The 16837-nt window shown below is 46.1% G+C and overlaps 1 protein-coding gene across 6 annotated transcripts in view; it reads right to left on the reverse strand.

The window, feature by feature from the left end:
- Positions 1 to 16837, reverse strand: part of LOC146187709 (phenoloxidase-activating factor 2-like) — a 213839-nt gene that overhangs the window by 31581 nt on the left and 165421 nt on the right. For all 6 annotated transcript variants that reach the window (XM_084603508.1, XM_084603507.1, XM_084603506.1 and 3 more), the window contains one exon: positions 8656 to 8841. In XM_084603508.1, the coding sequence (XP_084459634.1) occupies positions 8656 to 8841 (186 nt within the window). The remainder of the gene's footprint in view (positions 1 to 8655; positions 8842 to 16837) is intronic.

The raw sequence follows: 16837 nt of genomic DNA on the forward strand, positions 1-16837 counted from the left end.
AACACGCGGTGCCAACAACTACGACGTTTTTTCGGCCCAACGAGATGAATAAGAATGACGGCCTGTGGGACATCATGACTACGGCGCAAAAAGGACATCATCATCATCATCACCATCAGCCTGACTATGCCCACTGCAGGGCGAAGGCCTCTCCCATATTTCTCCACTTAACCCGGTTCTGTGCTAGCTGCATCCACCTGACCCCTGCGAACTTCTTAATCTCATCCACCCACCTAACTTTCTGCCGCCCCCTGCTACGCTTTCCTTCCCTTGGAATCCAGATTGTTACCCTCAGCGACCATCGGTTATCCTCTCATCGCCCTACATGTCCTGCCCAGGCCCATTTCTTCTTCCCAATTTCTACTAGAATGTCGGTAACTTGAGTTATTTCTCTGACCCACTCTGAACGCTTCCTATCTCTTAATTTTACCATTTTTCCCTCCTCACCGAATCAGTGTGCGCAAATGTGGTGCCGCAATCTGTCTACCGTAGTTTGTTCTGGATGTCTAAGCTATCGCCTAAAATTAGAGGCTTGTCGGCCCTAAGCGCGAATCAGCTGAATTAGCGCCTGTCTGGTCCCCCTTATGTGTTACATTTAAAAAAAAATGAACCGAATAACCCGGAACAGCCGAAGCAGTCCTGCATGGCAGCCATCTTCCTGTGTCGCATTCATCCGTTCTCGTCATCAATCGCCTGTCAGACACGTTTAAAGAAGAGTGGATTTCCATTCTTTGCTCAGGCACCCACCGTGACAGATAGCGAACGGATTCAATCGTCCCCTGCCCATCGGGCCTGTTTAATAATTTTCCTACTGATTGAGGTCTTAAATGCCGTTTACGAAGTTTAAGCCACACGAAGGCAAGTATTGTAGCGCTCGTCACTCCACATACTTGAGAATAAAAATTGCCCCGCTCCTCTCTCGCCCTGCTAGAAACGACAAAAAATTATAGGGCGCGCTTAAGCTTCGCCTTTAAGAGCTCAACGCAATAGCGTTCGCTGCGCTTAAGCACGAATGCCTTGAAGACGACGAATGTATGCACCTCGTGCCATCTGTTGCGGCAGCGCCGTACGATCGAAGGAATTTTCCAGGGAGCGCCGCATCGCAGATAAGCAAATCAGAAATGATCTTTACTCATCATCATCTTCATCATCATTAGTCAGACTATACCCACTAGAGGGCGAACGCATCTCCCATGTTCCTCCAATTGCCCCAGTCCTGTGCTAGCTGCATCCACTTGGCCGCTGCGAACTTAACCTTATCCGCACATCTAATTTTCTGGCGCCCCCTGCTACGCTTTCCTTCCCTTGCAATCCAGTTCGTTACCCTAAGCGACCATCGGTTGTCCTCTCTTCGCGCTACATGTCCTGCCCATGCCAATTTCTCCCTTTTTGATTTCTACTAGAATGTCTGTAACTTGAGTTATTTCTCTGACCCATTCTGCATGTTTCCTATATCTCTTCATGTTACCCCTACCATTTTACCTTCCATAGCCCTCTGCGTTGTCCTCACCTTAAGTAGAACCCTCTCAGTTAGCCTCCACGTTTCAGCCCCTTTTCAGCCTCTTTAACTATTACTTCAGTAATTATTTTCTTTTTAATGACACACCTAAACATTAATAAACTGCTTGAGTACTGCGGCCACTGAAGTTCAGTTTGCCGATTTCCGGTTCCCGCGCTGTTTTACCGAGCGTAGTCCCTTCTCAACTTCCTCTGCCTTTTTGTTTCGCAACCATGCGCGCGAAGGCATTCATGGAATACTTTCGCAGCTACCGGAAGTCTGCCTGTGACGTCATAGCTGCAGCCTCTGTTGGCCTGTCGCTCACCGTAATATAAGTGATGTGGTGCATTTTGTTTGAAAATTGTTTCGAGAACTACGGCTACATGCTTAGGCCCGCCAATTAAGACAATGCGGTTTTAAAACAATTTAAATATCCAGGGTTCCTTTTCGGGCGAGTATTTCGATCTAGACGCACATTTATTAGAAATCTGAATACCATGACAAGCATGCTCGCTTTAAATTTGACGCTGTAGATTACACGCCAATCCCATGAGAGCTTTCGCTATCGCTTTGTTTGAAATAAAGCGAATCGAGTAGAAAATTCTCAACACAAAGCTGATTTTTTTTTTATTTTCAGGCATTTCTTTTGTTTTCGTTTTTAGTGATCCAAACTCCAGCACGCATTCAAAAAACGTAAGGGGCAAAATAAGTTCAATTATAAACGAGGTTCTGCCAGATTCGAAGTCATCTGAAGCCTCATATGAAGCGAAGATGCAGCGGTTCTAAAATGACGCATCAATGCCGGATAGCCTCAACAAAGAGCGGAGCACTTAACTGCACGAAGGCCATTACCGCGGCAACGAGCAAGGCTTCGCTCTCCAGCGTTTCGAGGAGGGGACGCGTGCGAGGAAAATAGTAGTCTGGTCGTAGGCGTCTCTCCTGCCCCGTGTGAGGAGTCTTTCCTGCGCTCTAGGGCTGGCGATCGAGACACTCGGCCGCATGGGATAACACGTGACATTTAGGATCACAACGGCATACGGTTGTGCCCAAAAATCACAGATCTGGCTCGTCCTGTTCCCGCGCTGTTCCATTCACGATATCACACCGGATAAACCGCATCAAATACCAGCGGGCGGAATTGAAGCTTAAGCAGAGCGAAGTCATGAAGTGACTCATTTTTTACATACTGTTTTATCAGAAAACATGGAGTCAAATTTCCGTCTTGTGCTAATGAGCTATATAGCTAAAGATAATAGTGGCAAGGTTACAGTAACGCGGTATAGGGAGCCATGCATGCTCGGTCATTTGCAGCAGATGTAGTGGCCGCGGGTGCAACACAACTAACCGCGTAGTGCTCGCAAACTGTGGTGAACTGTAGTACTATTGGTCGTAACAGCCGGACAGGTCGACCGCACGTTATGCAGGATTCTAAGAATACAGCTTCGCGAGAAGCCCTGAGCGACGTGAGTGGCTCGCCAGAACCAAAAGTCGCGACGCCACACCCGGCAAGTACCAAAAAATGTCATGATCGTCGGCGGTGTTTACGGGGCGACCATTAAATCAAAACACAGCTCCCTTAGCGTGATCTGTCTGCATAGCCCACCCTGTGTTCCGGGCATTCGTTCGCTTGGTCGATTCATTTGCTGCGTCATCTGCTACCAGCGACGACAACATAGCTCCGCCTTGTGTACACAGTCGCCAAATACCTGGCAGTGGAAGACCATTTTTGGCTCGCTGCAAGGACGTTCCAGCCAGCGTTTTGTTTTCTAATCGTTTTCGTGACAAAAGCTTTGGTACCGCTCGCCCTGGCGACAGCTAAAAGGGTTACTACGTAACTCTACCCAGAATGCTCCCTGGAAATGATTTGGGAGTAGCGGATTTTAACGCGATAGCTGACGTGTCGCAGAAAAGTCGGTGCTGTCGGCGGCGGCCGCGTCGTCCGGTGTTAGCCGTGAGCGAAAAATCCCAGAAGCATCAAAAAATAAAAACGAATAGGAAAAAATTGCCGACCGGAGGAATCGAACGTGGGCCTCCGGGGTGCGAGACGAGCACGCTAACCACTCCGCCACACCAGCTTTTTTTTTTATTTATTGCCTGGTCTTGACACGAGAACCAAATATACAAAAATCACTCAAATGCTATTTACAGACGCTATTTACATATGACACGCTAAAATTCACGCATACACAACAAAGGCTCTAGCCTTGAGAGCCACTCGGGAGGTTCTGCTGTAGCTTTCTGGATTGCCACGCTTTCCCGAAAAGAAATTCTGGCAGGCCGTGCATCTTTATCGAAGTGGTAACCAGTCATTCTTGAGCGCCATATACGGTGGAGGCCCATGAGCATAATTGAATCAAATGGTACCCCATCCTCACTTTCTACGCATAAGTAGCGAATGCCATGCGGATCTAGCGGAAAATCTTTCATTAGCGTTCTTTGCAATACATCCCAAAAATATACCCCTTCCCAACAGTGTAAAAAAAACTTGGTCTATGGTTTCTGGCTTCCTGCATATTAAACAGTGTGATCCCCAGGGTATGAATAATCCCTTTTTCTCCAAAAATGTTTTCACCGGCAGGGTTCCGGCGTGCAATTCAAAAAAGGAGGTTTCTGCTCCTGGCGTCACCTGCATTCTTTTTACCCTTTTTAAAACATCTGCACCTGGGCCTCCATGGGAACATAATGTCACACAATGCGAATATAATTTATTTCGTTTGACTGTAGACAAATAATCCTTTGGGAACCGCGCTGAAAGGAACACTTGCTACGACTTCTCTATAGGAAAACCACGTGATCCGGTAGCAGCCTGACTTGGCATACGGGTCTCGAAAAAACAACTACTGTCGCAAAAACAGGTAGCCCAATCCTAGCCCACCATCTTTGACTCGTGTGAACAAGTTAGTCCGGCTGCAGCGCTCCCATTCAGATGCCCAGACAAATACAGCGAAATTCCTGTGCAGTTTCTGAATATTTAACCGAGAACAGTGCAACACCTGAATAACACACCAGAGCTTACTGATAAAGAACAAATTGCAAACTGTGGCCCTTGCAAAAATAGATAGGTTGGTCCCTATCCACTTTTCAGCTTTATCCTTTATCTCTTTAGCCTGCCCTCTCCAATACTGTTCACTGTCACGGTAAGCCATAAGCGGAACTCCCAAGTACCTATCTGGTGTGGTCGTCCAAAGCACACATGCAAACCGTTCAGGCCACCTTCCATGCCAAAGTCCGAGGCATTTCGACCAGTTAACTCCACTACCGGTGACGCGACTGAATTGGCGCAAACACTTGACAGCTTGGCCCCCTCATCATCGATAAAAACAGCCTGCATACGCTAAGAGTTTTACTTCGGCCCTGAATGCTATTATTCTTGAGAAATTTCAAACAAAGGGTCTCTTATAGATGTTAAATAAAAAAAGGGCTGAGAGGATCAGCCCTGGCGTACGGAACGCTGTAAACTGATGGGGTCCCCTAAACATTTGTTAACAATCAATCTTATCGTGCAGCTCCGGTACGCCAAGGCCACACCCTCACGGACGACAGAACCGACATTCACGTGGTCTAAAATGGCAAACAACAGTTCGTGAGCGACACAATCAAATGCCTTTGTCAAGTCAATCTGGAGAAAGGCAACCCGACCATTACTGTCATCACAGTATTCTAATACACTGCGCGCTTTATGGATATTGGTGCAAATGGAGCGCCCTTTGATCCCACACGTCTGATGAGGCCCAACTATATCTCTAATCACGGTCTGCAACCTTCGCCCTAGAACCTTCATAAAAATTCTGTACTCCACGTTTGTGAGCGCTATTGGCCGGTATGCAGTAACCAGTCTTTCATTTGTTTTCGGAATGAGCACAGTGTGGGACGACCCATATGACGGAGGAAGAGCCTTTTCTTTGAAGGCTTCGTTAAAGATTACAGTTAGAACAGGGGCTATTTCGTGTTTAAGTACTTTATGAAAAGATGCACTGAACCGGTCTGGTCCAGGGGATTTACTGGGGTACAATTTATCAATTGCGTGCTCCACTTCTGTTATGTCCAGCTCTAAGCTGGCCTTTGTTTCGTCGTCGAGACGTGGTAGTTCAGCTAGAAACTCATCCTTAAATGTAATAACATCTACCGGATGTGATGCGAAGAGCGCCTGGTAATGTTCGAAAAACGCTGTTTTGATATGATTCATGTCTGTTGATAATACCCCTCTTCGATGTGATTCCTTTCAGCACGGACTTTTTATAAACCTTGTCGTTGGCGCTTCGCCTGCAGCTGTGTCTTCGGCCCTAACCAGCGCTCCCCGGTAACGTTGTTCCTCAATTAGTTCTAGCTTGTGTTTGGTTTTCCTTATGTCCTCCATCCATTCACCCGGTGCTCGGCTTTCCTGTTTTACCATTTTATGAAGCAGTGTCCTTAACTGCACTTCATTTTGTTTCTCTTCGTGACTTATAATAGCAGATCTTTCAATTGCTTTTAATTTAAAGGCTTCTTTACAGAGCTCCCACTGCTGCCAAACCTTCATGTTTTTTCGTGGATCTATTTTTGCTATTTCGTCTCTCACTGCTCGACTGTACAATTCATCCTCAAGTAGCTTGTTGTTTAACTTCCACATTTCCCACGAAAAGCCATTCCCACGCTTAACAATGCCTACGTAGCATTGAACCATGCAATGGTCTGAAAACGACATCGGTACTACTTCATACCTGTTGCATTATGGTACGATATCGACGGAGGCATAGATGCTATCTAACTGTGCATGGCTTTGGCCCTGGAATCGCGTATACTTTACTGGGCGTTCTCCCTCCAGACACTCTGCAACGTCTTCCATGTCATAGATGTCAATTATTCTTAACAGCACTTCAGTGCTCCTGTGACGGAAAGCGCGACTGCTTGTCAGGCGCGTTTAGAACACCAGTTGTAATCCCCCATAACCATAAGCCGTCTCTTCGATATTTTCAAAGAACACGACACGGTCATAAACCACAACTCGCCACTCAATGCCTTTCAGCGAAAAATCCAGGCAAGCACATAGTCCCGTCATGCACGAATGATGCGCCTTCTTTACAAAAAGAACAAAACCAGCCAAACAGCGTGACTAACGACAGCGAAAAACCTAGACGCATCATACTCTCTTCTTCACCGTCTACTTTCGTTTTTTGCACAGCCAATGCACTGGGATCAATACCCAGCACCTCCACCAAAAATGTCACAGAAGCCAGTGAAACTGGTTCAGCAGGTTTACTTAGGACTAAGTAAAAGCACCGGCAAGATCAGGCACGGAACCGACTGGCGGGCGAGCACCGAGAGCGAAGAAGACGAGCGCGTGCCAGTCTCCCGAGCTCGCCACATGGCGGCGCCAGTACGATAACATGCGGCAATATCTATGTCGCAATCCATTAAAAGCCTGTAAAGCTGGCTTTGTTTCTTTTTACCTGCCAAACCTCTAACGTTTAGGGTGGCCACTTTAAACGGAGATGCAGAAGCCATTTTTTAATACCAAGAAGAGACTGAAAGCACGATGCTTACCTCCCGCGTCTAGCCTTCGCCGCCGGTATCATCCGGCGCTTGCCTCTGGTTATGAGGCAACTTGGGACTGGAACGCCAGCTAGATGCTTTGAAATGGTCTATTGATTGCGGTGTTGTCTCAGAAATGTCCCTTAGAGAAGCGTATTGTGGCGTAGAATAATAATTAGGACCATGTAAATTATAGAATTACAGAACACGCAGTTAAGCGAGTGGCAAATTACTTTTCCGCTGTACTTCCTCTTCGCTTGGCGTGCACGTAGCGCCATCATGCGTGTGGCACACGGAATAAAATAGACAGGGCATGGCCTCCGAGATCTTCATCGCACCGGCTCGGATCAGTGACGATGTTGCCGACGAACTACGACTGCAACTTGAGGCCCGCGCATTTCGGCAAGGTGGCTGGCAGCGCTTCTACGTCCCGGAAGGATTAATAAATAAAAATGAGTAAAGCAAGTTGCTCTATGTAGGAATTCGAAACAGACTCCCTTCTCAGTGCACGCCTCAGCCGCATTGTAAGCGAAGGAGCGCTTGTACGCGTGAACTGGAGCCGAAAGGTTCTCTCGCAGATGCCGCTAGGGGAAGCGATTACGTCACCGATAAGGCATGAAGCGTCGGAACATAGGCTTGCACTTGAGAAACGAGTATTCACGTTTCAGAACAAATAATTACTAAAGAGTCATGCTTAGGACAAGTTAATGAGTGTTGTATCATGTGAACTACGTCTTTGTGTCCCTCAAAAGCGCGACGCAAACGAGAAGACTGTGCGAACGGAGCGCAATAACGCTATCGCGTTCCTTTCTTAAAGGCGAAGCTTAAGCGTCCCTTAAATTTTTTCCTCGCGCAGTCGGGAATTGGAGACATTATGGCTGCTGCCGCACAATGTTACCTAAACAGCACGCACGGAACTGTATGGATAATTAAAGAAGTGGACCTTTACAGTAGCTCCAGTATAACCTTTGACACCTTCCGACGCCAAAAATGCCGCTTAAATGACCCGAGAAAATTATTTATACACGTTTTGCGAGCTGTCATGACGTCCCCTGGGTTGGCATAAAAGCAGCGATTTCGATTATCACAGGGGAAGGCGTGAATGCTGGTTTAAGAAGGGGAGCGATGCTACACTCTCGAGAAACCTTGGCACGGCTCAAGGAGGGAAAAGCAGCGGTGGCGATGTGCCAACACCCGTCACGTCAATGACTGACCGTCTCTTTCTGATCGAGGCGGCAAACGCGGATGCTGAGTGTCGTTGCAGAGATTTCGCCAGCCCGAGAGAGGCTGGAAGAAGCGAGCCTTTTCCTGAAGGGAACTGACGCAAGAGACAGAAGATGGAAACGGGCGTGTGTCGTATTTGCACTCGTCGGGTGGGAGCATGACTGTTCGGGCAGAAAGAATGAGGAACCATGGCCTAGACTCCGACGTGGACAGTGAACGTACGAACCTCAAACTGAACTCTGTGTACAAAAGATGTGCCCACAGGTAGACGTAACAGGAAGACAAAAATAAACTTGCGAAATGTATTAGCCGTTCTACGCCGTCGGAGTAGTTGGGACAATGTAGAATTATCGAGAGAAAAAGGAGATGCCTATTTGCTCTAGTATACTAAGTGCCTTCGCCGCCAGGGGCTGCGCACATACCTGCCAGGGCCACTCTCCGAACTCGGCCTCGCCCTTGCCGTCCTTGGTGAGGATGCGGCTATTGATGCCGTTGTCGTTACGGATGCCGCACGAGGCCACGTACGGCGTCTCCGTGACGGCAGACGGCTCTGCGCAGCAGATCTGGTCCACGCCCGGGCACTGCTGGTTGTGGTCCCCGAGGCCATCCTACGAGACAGCAAACAAGGGCCCAATGTAGACTGAGTGTCGAGCCATCACAGACTGTTCCTCGATATTTGCGAGGCACATACGCAAACGTACAACTTTCACGGATGGCAAGTAGGTGGCCGATATCAGCGCGCTGAGCCCCTGTTTTTCTTGGTGCCGTGTTTGCCAAAAGTAACCAGGCTGCAGAGTTTGATTCTCGGTCGTGTGATTGTAAATTCACACTACTTGCAGTTGTGTGTCCTTTTTCTTGTCCGTCTGCTAGCGCTGCTTTCGTTATGCTTTACCAACTCGCCCAGCAACATGCATTACTTCTGAAGCTTTAAATCTGAAAACTAAACACCGGAGTCTTTCCTTAGGTCTTAACCAATTGCGATTATTTGGGAATCTTATTGGCTTTATATACACGTGAGAATCAAAATACACAGCCTGGGTACTTTTGGCAAAGACGGTACATACGCCCGTAATATTTTACTTTCCTGCATAGATTTACGCTCCTCGAAACGGTAAATGCGCTAAGGACGCCGAGTAACCTAACTAAATATGTAAACGAGTACGGTTGGATAGCTTCTGCTTTGCCTTCCCGATTTGTTCTGTGCCGGTTAACTTTCAAAACCTTAGTGTGCACATTCAGAGCTATATTTAATTGCGCGTTTCAGTTACGCTTCCATCCTGCATTCGTTAAACTGCCTGCACCCTTCTGCCAAGTGTATGGCATACACAGACACGCGTTCATTGTCAAGCCACTGTTTCAACCTGCACTTAGCCGAAATAAACGATTCCGTACCATCGAATGCGCAGTAGAACTTGAAGGCGTCCACGCAAGGTGAAAGCACGTGGTGTCGTGCAAGGCAGGTGGCAAAAAATTTGGGAGATTATCGGGCAACGAAAAATAAGAAGGGGGGGACCATTTTTCACGTGACGGAATTAAATCTCAATATCGCTACTTAAAACAATAAAAGCAAAAATATTTTAGTTCAGTGTGTAATAATTAATATCTAACTTATAGCGCTTCTCTGTTACGCCCTCCCGCACAGGTCACGCAGAAGTATCCGATGATTTCATCATTAATAAAAAGACTGGCGCCTTTAACACGGACAGAAGACCGGAGGAGCGCTCATCCTGTCGTCTATGTCTGCGTCCGTGTTAAATGCGCCAATATTTTTATTAATGATGACACACCAACTAGCCCAGCTTTCAGGCTTGACTGTGATGATTTCAAACTCATGCCTGTAAACTTTTCAAAAATTTACAGGGTGCTTCGTCATCAAGAATCGCGCTCTGTGTTTTGTTTCTTGTCGTTCCAGGTGTTAGCGCGGTGAACCACAATGACATTCTAGTGGAAATTAAGAAGAAGAAATGGACATGGGCAGGACATGTAGTGCGAAGAGAGGATAACCAATGGTCGCTTAGGGTAACAAACTGGATTCCAAGGGAAGGAAAGCGTAGCAGGGGACGGCAGAAAGTTAGGTGGGCGGATGAGATTAAGAAGTTCGCAGGGGTCAAGTGGATGCAGATAGCACAGAACCGGGTTAAGTGGAGGAATATGGGTGAGGCCTTCGCCATGCAGCCGGTATAGTCCGGCTGCTGATGATGCTTCCTCCAATTGTTTAAAAGTTTGCAGACCTGAATTTGACTATACCCACCGGTCTATACCCACTGCAAGGCGAAAGCCTCTCCCATATATCTCCAATTAGCCCTGTCCTGTGCTAGCGCATCCACTTCACCCCTGCAAGCTTCTTAGCCTCACTCGCTCACCTAACTTTCTGCCGCATTTCTTCTTGATTTCCACTAGAATGTCACTGTGGTTCACCGCGGTAACATCTGGAACGCCAAGAAACACAACAGAGGTAGCGATTCTTGTCGCGCTCTTGTGTTTCTTGTCGTTCTGGGTGTTAGCGCGGTGAACCCCTATGAATCACAAACTAGACCCAATTCTCGCTGTTTTGGAATGTCATTAACTCTCAGACCCATTCTGCAAGCTTCCCATCTCTTAAAGTTACACCCATTTTGCGTTGTCCTCAGATTACCCTTTTCATTGTCCTCCGCGTTTTAGCTCCATAGGCGGGTACAGGTAAGATGCAACTGTTGTATATTTTCCTCTTGAGCGATGCCGTTAATCTAGTCGTACTCTGAGAGTGCTTGCCTAGTGCGCTCCATCCTAATAGTATTCTCCTGGTTTTCCTTTCATGATCCGCATCTGCGGTTACTACCTGTCCTATGTAGACATATTCGCCTACTACTTCCAGTGCTTTGCCACCTAACATAAATTGCTGTTCATGATGATGATGGCCTCAGACAAAATGGCACATACCCAAGGCGGGGATTGGCCACGTTACATATAGATTCTAAATAAATATGGTAAAGGACTGGTGTATTCAGATAAATATGGGTGTTTAACTTGAATTTGGAAAAAAATAAAAAGGAAAGGAAAAAGCGAGGAAGCCCTACCTAATTTCATCTGATTGATGAAATTATGCAATCATGAATATAATCGCACACTGGTTAAGGCATATTCCTTGACGCTTGCCTCGAAGGAGAGGAGAACTGGAATGGTTAAATGACGGCCTAATCTCGAAAAGGGAGTCGCTAAGTAAATTTTGCGGAGAGATGCGAACCGGCGGCAGAAGAGGAAAAAATGATCTATGCGTTGTTTCTTTCCAAGACTCACAGAGGTTAGTAACGGATAGCCCCGAACGATATAAATACAGATTTAGTTTCGGTAATCTGCAGCGCTCCCTTCATGGAGCACTGCCTTGTCGTGGCGGAGGGGCTTGCGAAACTCGATGAAGTCGTGAGCTCTGCTGTGTAGGGCCACCCAAGATGTTTCGATACGTCGTTTCGAGCGTTTCGAAAGAGACCACGATCGCCGCCCCTCTGATATCTCATGACGCACTAATGATTTCATTCAATTAATAGTGGAATTAAATAATATGGGCTACCAAGGTCACCATTTCAACATAAGTTATCCCAGTCTATACACCAATCACTACTGCTGAAGAAGCTGACGTTGAGAGATTTTATGCTGACCTGCAATGCCTTTTCGACCGCACTCCATCATCAGACGTCCTTTTTCTCATTGAAGACTGGAATGCTAAGGTGGGGAGTGAAGAAATATCCGGAATTGCAGGCAAGTTCGGTCTTGATGAGCAAAATGAAGCTGGGCAGAGGCTAGTAGAGTTTTGTCAAGAAAACAACCTGACCATAGCGAATACTCATTTTCCACAGCACAAGAGGCGCCTGTATTTCACCGGACGGTTTGTACAGGAATCAGAGGGATTATATTCTTGGCCGGCAGAGATGGAGAAGCATTATACAAGCAGTAAAAACAAAGCCTGGGGCCGATTGTGGCACCGATCATCAGCTTCTTGCTGCCAAATTTAAGCTTCGATTGAGGAAAACGCAGAAACCTAGAAGGCCTTTCAGGTATGATCTGGATCAAATTCCATCAAAATATGCTGTGGAATTGAGGAATCGATTTCAAGAATTAGATCTAGAAGACAGAGAGCCTGAAGAGATGTGGACTGATATTCACGATATAATACAAGAAGTTGCTACTAAGGTAGTTCCAAAGCAAAAGAAATGCAAGAACGCAAACTGGTTATCTCAAGAGGCGTTGCAAATAGCCGAGGAAAGAAGGATGACAAAAGTTATGGGGGAAAGAGAAAGGTACAAGGTTCTCAAAGCGGATTTTCAGAAAATAGCCAGGAGACATAAGAATGCCTTCCTGAACATGCAGTGCTGAGTAGTTTAGGGCAACAGCCAATTGAGGAACACAAGAGCTCTGCATAAGACAATCAAAGATATCAAAGGAAGCTTCTGTGCTAAGCTGGGCGTGATAAAGGACAAACGAGGCAAGGACCTCACTGAAGCCTCAGAGATAAAAAAGAGTTGGCAGAAATACACAGAACTGTACAAGAAGGACCCGAATGTGCAAACCCAACATAAGACGGTTGTGATTACTAATCTTGAGCCGGGCATTCTGAAGAGTGAAGTTGAATGGGCCTTAGCCAGCCTGGCTAAGAGCAAAGCTAGCTGAATTGATGGCATTCCAGCTGAGTTGCTTCAAAACCTCAACCATGACGCTGTTAACATTCTGTATACATTATGTCAGCAAATTTGGACAACACTGCAGTGGCCACAGGATTGGAGGAGGTCAGTTTACATCCCCATTCCAAAGAAAGGCAGTGTCAAAGATTGTTCCAACTACCGCACGATCGCGCTTGTTTCGCATGCTAGCAAGGTGATGTTGAAAATCCTCCAAGGTAGGCTGCAGTAGTATGTGCATCGGGAGCTTCCGGACACGCAAGCTGGGTTTCGCAAGGGCAGAGGAATTGGAGACCATATTGCAAACCTTCGATGGATCATGGAAAAAGCAAGGGAGCTCCAGAAACCCATCTACTTCCGCTTTATTGATTATGCGAAAGCGTTTGACTGCGTAGATCACAGCAGATTGTGGCAAGCTCTCCAAGAGATAGGAGTTCCAATTCACCTCATCTGTCTCCTCAGGAACCTGTATGAAGGGCAAGAGGCCACAGTCAGAACTGGACATGGTCTTACTGATTGGTTTCCGATTGACAAAGGAGTGAGACAAGGCTGCATACTGTCACCCTGCCTATTTAACCTATATGCTGAGTGCATCGTGAAGAATGCCGGTCTGGACGAGTCTTCAGCTGGAGTGAAGATTGCTGGGAAACGTATCAACAATATTGGATATGTGGATGATACCTACTTTAATGGCAGAAATTGAAGTGGAACTCAAGAGGCTTCTGATGCGCGTACAAGAAGTGAGTGAGAAGTTTGGGCTTAAACTGAGCATTAAAAAGACAAAGATCATGGTGTCTTTCCCCATCAAGTCCTGGAGCATCAAGGGACAAGAAGTGGAAGCTGTGACAAATTTCCTCTTCTTGGTTTCCACGATTACCCCGGAAGGAGACTGCAGCCATGAAATTATGACACCTGCTTCTCGGAAATAAAGAGCAGAGACATTAGACTGCCAACCAAGATCCGTATAACTCGTGCTATGGTCGTTCCAGTTGTGATGTATGGATTCGAGAGTTGGACTGTTAAGAAGGCTGACCGCCGAAGAATTGACGCGTTTGAATTGTGGTGCTGGCGGAGAATCTTGAGAGTTCCTTGGACGGCCAGAAGATCAAATCAGTCGATATTGTCGACCATAAAACCCTGACTGCTTATTGGAGGGTCATAGTCTAAAGTTAAAGCTCAGCGACCTTGGTCATCTGATGAGGAGAGGAGTCGCTGGAGAAAGATTTGATGTTTGGAAAGGTTGAGGGTCACCGGAGAAGACGTAGGCAGCGACCGCTGTGGTTAGATGGCATCCTCGAGGCGCTGCAGATGAAGTTATGTGATGTTAGGAAGATAGTGAGAGACCGGAAAGCGTTGCGTGACATGGTCCATAGGGTCACGAAGAGTCGGACACGACTGAACGACTAAACTGAACTGAATCTGCAGTGCAATAGAGTTGTTGGTAATCCGTTGCAGAAAGTAAAGGCTCGTGACTGAGGTAATGGAGACGGTAATTTGGAATCGTGCTAATGTTAAGTAAACGGCATAGAACAAGAGGTCCACCAAGGGCGGATTTTGCTCAAAAATCAGCCCTTTCATTAGATGTAATGCCACAGCGGCCAGGGACCCAGTGAAAATGCAATTCTGCAATGTGAGGAGGAATAAAAAAATAAAGATAACGGCAAAGCGGAGTGTTCCTCGAATTTTCGGGCGATGCCAACACAGATAGGATGTCAGAACAAAAAACCTTTGAAATATTACTAGAGATCTTTGTGATAGCCAAATCGATAGCCATAACTCGGCAGCAAAAATTGGCGTTATAGTCAAGCACGCGAAATGAATAACTCCAGTCAAGAACCTGGAAGTATATGCCAATAGCTGCTTTTTCATTCTCCTGGGAGGCATCTGTAAAATTGGCAATGGCTCGGAAAATTTTCTAGATACTCCTCTATAAGGCCATTTAATACCCTTGCAGAATTCTGCATTTCCTGGGAGGGTGTCATCAAATGAGTATCGCGTCGCCGGTGGTTAACTTCTACTAAAGAGTTTGATACAGAAAGCTCCGACACAATCTGGGGGAGCTTATACCTAGGCCAAAAAAGTATGATGAGATCGAAGGAAATATGGGGTTAGCCAATCCAGGGACAGGCTCCGAAGACCTTGAAAATGTTCGCACAGTGAGAGCTGAAAACGCGAATATAGATTAGGTATCCGAGCTTCCAAGTATAGCAAAGCATTGGGCACTGAGCAGACCTAAGCAAAGGCGCAGAGCTCGTCGTTCCAAAGCAAACTGGGGTTCAAGCTTGTACCTTAGGCATTCAGAAAAGAGAATGGAGCCGAATTAAAGTACTGGCCGTATGTATGTACGGCCAATACAATGTTTATAAGTAAAGCTAGAGCAGAGTGTCTCGACGCATATTCTCATCAACCGGTCAAGGGTACCTTCACCTTTAAGCGCAAGACTTCCGATTTGGGGCATCCGGTCTAACTGTGGGTGATATATTATGCCCAAATATTTAACAGAATCAACATGCGGGATTAGGACAGAATAATAAGGCAATGAAATGTTAACAGGGGTAGTCTGGGGGAATACAAGGATAGCACATTATTAGACGTTGAAAGTTAACCTTAGGCTGTCCAGTCCGACTGCCTGAGCATTAAGGTAATCTTGCAACAAACGATATAGGTTGTGAATATTTGTGGCAGAAGCATATCGTCTGCATCACATACGCACTGACTGCAAGGTGAATATCACGCATTAGCATGTTAAACAATAATAGCGAGAGGGGTGAGCTTTGTGGTACACCTCTTGACAGGGGGTAAGTGTTGGAACTTAACGCATCCTTTGCCCAAAAGAATGACTTATCCTGTAAATATTTGCTTATCCATGCAAAGATGTATAATGGAGGATGACTAGCTAGTTTATGAAGCAAAATACTACATTCTACGCTGTCGTACGCCTTGGCAATATCTAAAGTAACTAGAGCTGAAACCTGTTTGCCTCATGGCAACCCTAATACGGCTCTCCGAGTCTACGTCTGCACTCCGAATCGGGCATTCCCGTCGGAATCCAATCTCAGCCACAAACCATGAAAGGATAGAATATGATCCGTGAGACGACAGTAGACTAACCGTTCTACTAGTTTAACTAAATTTGAAGTGATAGCAATCGGCCCAATATTGTCAAGATAAAAACCCTTCCCCTGGTCTTTCAGAGTAAAATTATTTTCGCTGTTTTCCAAGCTTGTTTATTTCAAACTTTTTCCAAAGACCAATTCACAATCTGCAACAGGTTCGAGACAAAGTCTAAATATTATTTTCAGCATGGATACTGATACTCTGCCAACACCAGGGGCAGCCAACTACAGGCAATTTATCACGCTATAATGCAATCACTGATAAACTACTGTCACCTTGTTTGGGGTACAACATCCAAAACAAATCTAAACATCATACTCGGTCTCCAAAAGAAGGCAATTAGACTGATCGCTGCTACACTGCCCACACAGAAACATTATTTCAGCAATATAGGATTCATCGTGTGCATGCCATGTTCGAGTATCGTCTACTTCACTGCCTCAAATTGTCACCTCAACGCTTAACAGACTTCTTGAAGAATATATCTGGACTTTAGCCTTACGAGAAACTCTTTCACAACAGAAGTAAACAATATGGGAACTTCCTCGAACGAGAACGTTATACGGTAACCAGAGCCTTCATTTTACTTTACCATGCATATTAAATCGTTATAACATACAGAACCCAAACATCTTTACCGCCTCAATTAAGGACTTTAAGCTGTATTTTATCAATTCCGCACTGTCTCTCTGTACTTTCTGTTCCTTGCCTTAAACATTATTACAAGAATAGTCACTTCATTTTCATTACGTTTTGCCATGTTTCGCCCATACTGTTACATTATTGTGGGCTGTTAATTTACTGTGCTAGTTTTTAATTTGATGTTTCGTTGGTA

This window comes from Amblyomma maculatum, chromosome 5 (assembly GCF_055883805.1).
Source record: "Amblyomma maculatum isolate TAMU_Amacu chromosome 5, ASM5588380v1, whole genome shotgun sequence".
NCBI lineage: Eukaryota > Metazoa > Arthropoda > Arachnida > Ixodida > Ixodidae > Amblyomma > Amblyomma maculatum.